At 34.5% G+C, this 10,872-nt stretch overlaps 1 protein-coding gene across 1 annotated transcript; it reads left to right on the top strand.

Annotated features, from left to right (window-relative positions):
• Positions 1-955: 955 nt before the first annotated feature.
• On the top strand, positions 956-10,213 carry CPS6 (Endonuclease G, mitochondrial; the record flags this gene model as incomplete). Its single annotated transcript, XM_051208883.1, has 6 exons — positions 956-1,176; positions 1,209-1,481; positions 3,064-5,519; positions 7,923-8,094; positions 8,991-9,103; positions 9,970-10,213. Exons 3-6 carry the CDS (start codon positions 5,152-5,154, stop codon positions 10,211-10,213), a joined length of 897 nt encoding a protein of 298 aa, XP_051074289.1. The 5' UTR covers positions 956-1,176; positions 1,209-1,481; positions 3,064-5,151.
• Between the last annotated feature and the right edge of the window lie 659 nt (positions 10,214-10,872).

Here is a 10,872-nt window from a genome sequence, read left to right on the forward strand (position 1 = left end):
TTCTTAATCATGTACGTGTCTCGTTTTTGGGATCAGGATCGTTTCACTCTAGTAAGTTATTATTTCGATGAGATCAAGCTCTTTTCAGCCACGCTAGGTTTAAGTCCAGTCTCGCTTTTAGAATTGTGCCTTATATTAGGTGACTTAGTATGAGGGCCTGTCAAAGGCTTTTCAAACAAATGGACTATAATGTGACTTTTTCTCGTCTTCTTTGTTTCCCCACTTGTCTCGAGACAGGCACATCGGGACTACTTGAGCCGTTTTCATTCGGATCTTCAGGTACTACATCAAAATCTTGACCACCAACACTCATTGATATTTCACTCTTTGTTTTACAAGAAATTTCTCTTTCTTATGTTTCGCAGTTGGATGTTTGGCTCGTCTTGTAACAACGCGTACTATACTGATACGTTCTTCATAGTCATTGCTCATGTAACCTGTGCAGACACCACCAAATTTCTCACTGGCGAGCGCCTGAAGGCTCACCACCCCATGGATCAGTAGTGTCATACTCGGACAGCAGGACCTCCAAAGCCAATGAGAGTTAGCTCTCGCGCATCGTTTATGTGGAGTGAGACTTAAACACTTCGTGGAACCCTCTCGAACGAAGAAACAAGTTTGCTGTCCACATTTTGGAGTACAAATGACTTCAGTAAACACATTTCAAGTGCAAAGATTCGACAAAATAGCAAGGTAAGCACTATAGTGAAAAAAGAGTGCCACAAAACGGATAAAAAGAAAATGTCAACCCTTAACCTGGACAAATCAAGTTAAGGCGGACGAGGTATGCCTTTGATGCAGTGAATACACAAAACTAAAAAAACATAATTGAATCAACTATTCAGTTTTAAACGTGCGATAAATAGTTGTAACATTTATCTAAAAATGCAAATAACAATAAAGTGGGATATTGAGAAATTCCATAGACTACTTCAAATCAAGTCCTTAGAATCTTCTCTTCTCAACTACATTGAAGTCACATGATGAACATTGGACTTCACGCGGTTTATGCAGAATTTTGCCGCGAGATGGAGAGTTTTTGTCCGGAATGCTTGCGTTCCGGCTTTTCAGTACCTTTATTGAAAGTTAAGTCATCTGCTGGTTCAATAAATGGAATCTGCTCCTCAAACAGGTGTTCATACCCATTTTCAGTGTACTCTGATCTGCAGTTATCACGTAAGGTAAAGTTATTGGTTGACACTTGTTAGTTTGTAGAGGTGTAGATGACCGTGCATCAGAAGAATCTCAAACGGTCCGTGGTTTTCTTGATGAACTGTTTGGTATGGATGTCAAAAATGGAGACGATGGAAGTTCGTTCAAAGGTGTTGACTCCTCTCACCTGTATAGTGATTGTGTGCCTACAAGTTCATCTGGTAGTTTCGATTTGATTCAACAAGATGTTTGCGACAGTTCTCCGGTTGACAATCTCTTCCAAAACAATTATATGCTTCCAAGATACTTAGCAGATGACATGAAAAGAAGTGCGTATGTTTGTTTTCACGGAGTAAATGTTGACAAGCTTGTTAAGTTTTTCGTAGTCATTCTTTCAAAGATTCTTAGCGTATGTAAGCACCTTATTATCTCAAATAGCAGAAGTCCTATGCGCCTTTGATGTTGTCTTAAGCTTTTCACAGTTACTCAACAGATCAGACAAATAAACAGATTTTCAAAACGTTCACACAAAGTAGTTTTAAGCTTTTTGCTTATATACCAACGACAATTTACTCGGAAACTTTTTCTTAACTAGTGAGTAATGACAAGAAGAAGTTAGTAAAGTTGTATTGTTCAAATAGTTAACTAGAGATTTCAACCCACTTGATTACTAGTCTTTCGGTCATTTCACAGCCCTTAGTTCATTACTTAGATTAATTTAACGGCCATTGTCGTATCGTCACGCGCTAATAGAAATGTTGGTGAGACTATAATTTATAGGTGACCTTTGAGCGACGCTAGACTAACCTTGAGAGTGTCCGCTTACTTACTAGGGCTAAATAAGGGTTATAAAGCAGTTTGAAGAATAAGGATTATGATTTACAGTTGATGGTTAGGGTTAGGAATTAGATTTAGAGTTTTCATCACGAACTGACATCAATTATAATGCCAAAACTCTATTTACCCAAATAAATGAGTGAATTTCACGCCAAAATCCAAGATCTGTTATCGTGAATCTGATTGGTTCGTTCGTAAATTATAGTCTCGCCGAAAGATTTCACCTATCCAAGTGATATGATGATTTTCTATATGCTTTCATACGATTTTGCCTGAACACCGATTACCACGACGTACAATGCAGACTAGTATTGTAGAAGGTCGGAAGAAAGTTAGGAGAAACCAAACCAAAACGTGACATCAGTCCTTGAATTCACTAACTTCTAGTCTAAGTCATGTTGGTAGGTGCAGACTACTTGGTTGAGGTCCGCGTGACTATCGTAACCAATGGTCGGAGACTGGGTGAAATGACTCAGAATCGATCACAATGCCGTCGGTATATACACTCTCTGTCTTCCCCTGAACTATGAGATTAAAATTGCTTTATATCTTTCATTCTACGAACTAATTCTTTCTTCCTGTACTATATCCTTATATGCAATCTTTCTTTTATATATTACCACCATCGAATTAACTACTTCTATGAATTAGGTGTTCATCTTGTTGTGCTAATGTGGTGTGGCAACTTGAACTGATGCATATATGTGCCTAGTCCGACATTGTAGCTGACTGAGTTCCTAATACATATTTCTCCCAGATCTTTACTTAACACTCATTGCAGTTGTGGCCATTAATACACTAATTAAAAGCTCTTTTCGATGTAAGGTGTCAACCAATAATGACTTGATACAGCACTTACTAGGAAGCCCTTTTACTTAAAGATTTCCTGTAATTTATCCCCAGAATATATTAATAAATTATTATTGTTTGTTAAATAATTAGAATTCAAACCCACTGCCTTCCGTATTCATTTGTTTTCAAGGGATGCGCTTTGTTTTACCTGTGAAATGTGCATGATATAACTTAATTACTTCATTGTAATCACTCATAACCTTTTTATTTTATATCTTCCAGTTATAAGTGAAGATTTATCCTATTCAAAACGTCCACAGTTCCAAACTACGAGCAATCCCCACATGTCTGAAAAGTTCAATCGGAGTAGTGACAGTGGAATTTCAATCTCTTCGCGGTCTTCTAAACCATCTACTCTTAGCTACAGCGAACATGTCGCCCAGCGGATGTCAAACCAAAGCGATGCTATTTCAACCTCTAAATCAGTTTCTATGTCTTCTTTCCCACTCGACAAAACAAAGAATATGGCCCATTTTGATCGGTTGGTTAAACTTCAAGAAGAACGAATGCAGCTCCACTAATGTGTATATTCATCCCACCCTCAAAGATGCTTCGAACTTCTTTTATTTAAACCTACAAATCAGTTTGTCGATACAAACCTTTATGTACAGGCTGTTTGACTTTTTTTCCAAAGTCATCCAAATAAATTATGCCTCTCTTCGAGACTTTTCAGTATGTCTGGATTTCTCACGTACTTTACTTGTGGATCTTATTAGTGTCAAAAACCCTACATTTTTCTTTCAACAACCCGTTATCATTATCAGTACTTTGACATAGTCATCTGCCTTAGTCATTTGATGACTCATCAGCTGATGAGCGAAGTGTAAGAATAATATTTCAGAGGTCCATTTCCACAGCACTACAAATGAACGACCTATATACGATATAATCGTTTTCCTTCAATACACATCATTGTACTATGTTTAAGACAGTATATTTGAATAATGCTGTTCTATGGATCATCTTTCTGTTGACGGTTAGCGTTTTTGCATTTTTAAATCATCGTTAAGTAGACCAAAACCTGACTGGTAGTATTTACGAACGATCGAAAAGTAATTTACGTGAGCAATGCAACTGGCATAAAGAATGATTAGTGTTCCACTGGTATGTGTGTGTATGAATTGAATGACGGATCATCCAATTTTATCCTTCTAAATGTATAGAGCTATGTTTCTTAAAAACATTTCCCATCAGGATAATGAAAGTGTCAAAAGCCGCTTTTCTTGGTAATGTAGGCTTAGTGTTGTTGTGTATACCGTTCTATTATTTACAGGGAAGACTACATTCATTAGCAACGGGGAGTAGATGGATATCAAGATTGCATCCTGGAATTTCCAACTAAGCAATTTTGTTCTTTCCAGTTATATTGAGTGCACTCTGAAAAAACTGGTCATCATAAACGTCCACAATCGTGTTCGTTTTTGATAGAATTATTAGATAAGAATATAATGAGGCTGCTATTTCGGGAACTAGAAATATAAACTTGTTGCACAAGTACTCTTTACTAGTGCTTTTTCAGTTACCATGGTACTAATGATATTGGAATTAGCCCTAACAATATATATTTATGTATATGGTTTAGCTTTCAACCACTGAATTTGGGTCTCGATTGGTCTACCTATCACCAGTCATGATACAGCAAATATGACTACTAGCTTATACTACTGCAGGGGGTCCGAATTCCAGGTTCCAATCCCACTCTACCTTTTTCAGTTTGACCAGATGAGTAGTATCACTAGCTCTCACATTTAGTGTGGTTTATATCCAGGTATTTACTGAATGTGTTAATTAAACTATAAGTTGTTTGTAGAGAACTCTGAAAGCAGTCTCCAACATTTTAGAGTGGTGATAGTAACAAAATAATTCTTCTGAAAAATAACCTTCCAAGTGTCTTTAGGTTTCATTTCTGGTGTTACAGTATTCCGAGTAATTACTATAGACTGGTATTTGTACATTAAAATCGATATTGTACAGTAAGGACATCTGTAATCAAATATCACTATTTGTATGTTTTCGTAAATAAGAAACATGAAACCTTGTAAGGTAGTACATCGGGACCAAGTAAGTCTTCTAATTGATTTCCTAAAGTTGAGACATTAATCCTAACAGACCCTTACATTATCACTTGGTAGGTATACCTCTAAATCTCTATTATTTAGTAGTATTTTTTTGAAGGTATAAACCACATGATCTAAATCAAAACCAGTAGTGTCTGATCCCTGTTTGTTTGTATTATTTGTGACAACGATATCAGTTCTTTCGTAACTAAGAGTACTTTTTTTACAAAGTAGTAGTTCAGTACTCACTGAAATGCAATTTATCGCGCAACGCATACATCGGTGTTGGAGAAAATATGAGATCTTCAAAGCTGGCGTGTACATAACAATTGGTGCAACGTTTACCCATTTTATTCTAAAATCGGAAGTTCCAAAAATTTCATTCTCACAGCCTGTAAATGCAGCTGAAATAATTTACCCTTCTCTTGTCGGCGCCCCAAACCTCCCAATAAACAATGAAGCTTTTCATACTTTGGGAATGCCATCATCAAGTCATCTTCGTGTTTTTGACGGCTATATATGTGTTTATGATCGTCGCAACAGAATTCCATATTGGGTAATGGAGCATTTAAACCCTGCTAAACTACATCAAGTTGATATTGATAAGGCTGGAGTAGATCGGTATGTTTTTATTTCATAAACACATAGAATGACATTTTAGACCAAGATTATCTTATTTAGTATATTTACTGGGACCTTTATCAGATTGCTTTGAGCCAACTTGTTTACCTAGATGTTAAGGAAGGAGCATAACACAATTTAGTTTAACGAACTTTTTTTATCAACTCTTAACTAACTTCACATACTTTACTTAAAGACGTATGATATTGTAGTAAATAGCTTAAACCACAACACAATATAAAAAGGTATGTAAAGACGAATCGCAAGAGTTTTTGATATATATTGTGGTTGATAGACATCCCAAAGTCAGAATTACCAGCTTAAAAAGTTGATTGAGGTGCAAATTGAGCTGATTAGAAGAGTAGCCGATCAAGTTCAAGTAATCGTGAAAGGAAACAGACCAGAGTATTGAACTAATCAATAATCCAAAGTCAAATAAAATAGAAAATAAATCCTAGTTAACGGTCAGATGTTACTGGGATTTAGACCAAATTCGTAGGATTACAATATGGAAATCACTAACGACCACCTACTGGATTGTTTTAGATTTAAATTTTACTCATTCATTCTCAGCATCATGTCGATCAAATATTTAAAGATTTTATTTTGTAAAGACGAAATCAGTTATTTAAAGGGCTCGTATAGCATGTTCACAAAAGTCAATATTTGGACGAAAAATTGTCTTCAACAATCACATCTTAAGGCTCTCTAGTTATAAATTTGTATTACAATAGCCTATAAATTAGCACGTGGTGATATCACTATTACTTAGAATTAGAACAGACTGATCCCCTCAACTAGTAGATAAAGTTACATTTCCTGTTAATGAATTTCATGAGAAGGGTCATATTATTAACTGTAAGTAAACCATGAACTATTCACATAATCAGAGGTTTATTGAAGAAGATGGCTAAAGAAAGCACCAAGATAAATGAAATTGAAAAATCTGAAAACAACCATTCAACAGGATGATCATTAGAATGAGCTGATTTAACACTTTTGGGACCGGTAACAAACTTACTCTTACATAAAGTAAGTACTCATGATGTCCAGAACAATGAAAGCTTCATAATTATACTGTTCAGCTCAGAAAATTTAACCCCACTAAAAGCTATGAGGTTCGCAAACCTTGAGCTTCTGTCATTTTATTAATCTGGCATACTTGTGAGCTTTCAACACTCAAGGTCGGATACTATTGAATATCATTTTCGTCACTTGGCAAAACCTTAATTGCTTATACTTGTTATTGTGATCCATATTACGGTAAAATAATTGAATTAATAAATTGCTTGAATGGCTGAACTGATGATTACCTTACCAAACCGACCCCTTGAACACTAACAGAATAGTTATTAGAAGTAAGAATCACTGACCAATAGATTATGTTTATGAGTTAAGACTGCTGTTTAGACACCAAACATATTAAACCAAGATAGTATGGCTTTTCGCTTAACAGATGGTTAATCGAGGATAAAATGTATTACAACGCGACGAATAACTATTAACTTTCCTGTCATATCATGTCTTTACGAACTCTTTCCAAAAGATCCTTTAATAGTATTATATTTCATAAAGAGGCATTTTCGGGTAAATTTTTCCAAAATACGAAAGGGCAATATGTCTTGAAACACATTTTAGGGATCTTGAATAATCAGTAATTTAAACTATCCCAACTGTCGCATTTTGTATTAAATAATAGCAAAATAGGTTAATACATACTTGATGTAGGAAGGACTATGCAACTTTTTACGAATCCAACGTTTCAAAGAGATACAGAAGTCCATCAGTTTGGATATCCGATAATACTCACTTTCTCGGAAGCCAGTAGATCAAAACAAGCTGACTAGAATTGTCTATATACTTTCTAAAATTCCCAAGTGTATACAAGTTCACTTGACATAACTATGGGAGAAAGTTATTGGGAGTTCAAATTACATAGTGCTTAATGTGAGCTTGATCTCATACTTTAAAGCTTTCGAAATGCTATTTTCAATGAAGCGTAAATCCAGTTCAAGTTTGAGAATTTCTCGTATTTTCGAGTTTGAGTAAAGAGATATCAAATGTCAGTTTAAGTCATTTTTAGCGTTTGAACATTATGTAAGTTTTTATCTACCAGCTTGAACAAAAAGTAAAAAGTCTGTTTTTGTCAAATTAGTACCTCATCGGGAAACAAGGAAACTACTTCAAAGCGAAACTCCTGACTAGACCAAAGTTAGCTCAATATATTATACACAAAATTTGGCGTCCATTAAAGACAATTATATATGTTACAAAACTATTCAAGAAAGAAGAACACCTACCTATTTTCCTAGGTGATAACCTCCGTAAGAGGATAATAACGCTTACATTAAGAGAACTAACTCTGTTTCTTTAAACTGTTACATTTGTTTGAAAAATTAACAGTAAGGATTTCGATTTCTATGAAGATCTTGGTGAAATTGAAATGTTCCGTTCTACTAACAAGGATTATTTGAACTCTGGATATGATCGTGGTCATCTGGCCGCTGCAGGAAATCATCGCCTCAGCCATTCAGCTATGGGACAAACTTTTATATTGAGCAATATTGCACCTCAAGTAGGTATCGATATTGGAGTTCAGTTTCTTTTTTCGAGAATTATAAAAAAATATTAATCTATTAGCCATCTACACATTACAGAAAGAGTCTATGTCGCAAGCTAAACTTACGTGCTCCATGGAAAGTTCCCAAAAGCTTGTAGAGGTCGGCACCATGTCAAGCTCATATAGGTCATCCTAGCTTCTGGACAGATCAATTTATTCATTTTTGTCGAACTACATTCCGACCTTGTCAATTATTCGCTTGTTAACCCTGACTTTTTATACGATCGTATGTGTGTTAATTGCTCACCCTACTCATCACATGTCCATAACTTATTTTTATCTAAATATAAATATTGAGTCACGAGTTGGCCCACCTGTTTTCTGCGCTGCCCTCCACTTTGTTTCGCTCCGCTTCCTTCACTTCATTTCTCTAATTGTCTGTCTGGACCAATGAGTGTACGAAATATAAGTATTTGAGATTCATTCTCGTATTTGACGTATTCCGTTATTCTCTGACGCTAATTAGGTCGATAAAAATATACGACGTTTAGCGGCATGTATATTTTAATAGCATTCATCATAAGGTCTAACTGAAGTCAGACAAAGGGCCATTAAAAGCTGTTTTTTTAAAAGTATAAATGAGAAATATACAAGACTTAAAAGTGAATAAGTAATTCTCTCAAAGATTCAAGTAATCACGAAACGGTAATCATTTATCATCTTTAGGTGATTGTCAATCATTGATTTATTAATTTTATTGTTTACATACTTATTGAGAGGATTGATGATAAACGATCGTCTTCTGATACTCTTGGTATCGTTGAGTTTATTTTATGTTTCCAGTAGTATACGACCAAGCTTTCTAATAGATGATGTTTGTTTACGTGTGTATTGTTTCACCTTTAATCTAGGTTGGGTATGGTTTCAATCGGCATGGTTGGAATAGCCTAGAGAAGTATATACGTGCGGTTGCAAGAAAGTCACACAATATGGTTGTTATTACAGGACCATTGTTTCTACCCCAGTAAGTAATCTAATTACATTTTGATGTCTGATTACTCAATTTGCTTTTGGTAATAAGAATAATAGATTGTTCATGTATATATATTGATCTTAATTAAAGCTGGAATGTGTCTAGGTGTATCAAGTAATTTAATTAACCCTGACAAAACTCATCGATTTTATTCAATCTCAGATTGTAGAATATTAATTATTTTTTGTGCTGACATCAACCGATCTTGAGATTGCTGAATACAAAAGAACAAGCTGTATAACTAACCATTTCGATTGAATCAATTCATAATTCAAGTCACCGAATAGTAGTTGTTTACGTTTAGGAATCTAAGGTTGCTTTGGCTAAATAATGTAAAAGTTCATATATATTGACTTTTTATTGAAATTTAATGTCTGTAACTAAGCACAAGTTCCTGTATTCGACATTGAGCCACACCTTTCATGTGGTAAGAAAAAATAATGCACCCTGACTGCTCAAACTGAAGTAGTTTCTGAAGGTGAGTCTAGTCATTCCATCAGTTAAATTAACTTTGAGTGCTATTAAAATGATAAAACTATACTATACTAGCAACCTTGAACAACTCCGAAAATAACTTAGTTATTGACCAATCAGAGTGTAGCTGATATAATTATGTACTTTATTACAAAAAAAAAGAAATTCATGCCGCTTACCTGATCAGTATGCCTACTAAGGCTCACAATAAGTTCAAGAGTCCTTATCTCGAACATTAATGGTTTGTCAATATAGCAGTTTTATTATACCCATCAATTCATCATTTCACATGTGCCATACTAAACATAATCTTCTATTTTGTCTGTGCAATGTATATCTCTAAACGTTTTGTTAATTAAAACTATTTTTCAATACTATTTCAGAAATGTAAATGGCAAGAAAATTGTGACTTATGAAGTAATTGGTAACAATAATATTGCAGTTCCAACTCATTTCTTTAAAGTGGCAGCTATTCAAAATAAACCAAATGGAGAATGGCATCAAGTAGCTTGGGTAATGCCCAATATTCGTTTACCTGAGCAAATTAAAGTGGATGGTTTTAGAGTTCCTGTTGAAAGTGTTGAAAGTGCTTCAGGCTGGAAATTTTTCCCTAAACTTAAATCTTAGCAAAACTATTGAAAATTTGTACTTATATACTTCATATTTATACCTTTTTTAGTTGGTATTTATGATTTTCCTTTTCCTTAAGATATTTTATATGGAATTATATTTTCTTACTCAAATATCTTTTTATTTTTTTAATTGAAATAATCTGGGACATGAAGTTATTTTATTACTCAGGATTAATAATTGAGGTTTGTGACTGATTGGTCAAATCGACAGTAAGAAAGCCATACAATATGGCTATACTGAGAATCATTCATATATTCTATTCATTGAACAGAGATTTCCTTATACTATTGTAAGCCAGAGTTGGTTATGAATCCAAATATTGTCCAAAAGATTTATAGGAAAGATTAAATTTTAATGATCGCTCTTTCGTGTACATATGTTGACAATACTCTTAAAGGCAAGGCAATAAATTGACGTATTAAGAAGTAACAAACCTATGAAGGAGAAATATCTTCGACCCCACTAGTAGAAATCAAGAATTCTCTTGCGTGAAATTCCATAGGAATTGCAATGGTTCAATTTTAAAAATGGTAAGTAACAAATAGACTATATAAACTGTTTTAAGAGATCTAGCTACCAAAAAAAGAAAGTATGTGAGTCTTATTCAAAGAAGAGATAACCCTATTCAAATTACCATAAGCATTAATACAAAG

The sequence above is a fragment of the Schistosoma haematobium genome, chromosome 1 (assembly GCF_000699445.3).
Source record: "Schistosoma haematobium chromosome 1, whole genome shotgun sequence".
Lineage (NCBI taxonomy): Eukaryota > Metazoa > Platyhelminthes > Trematoda > Strigeidida > Schistosomatidae > Schistosoma > Schistosoma haematobium.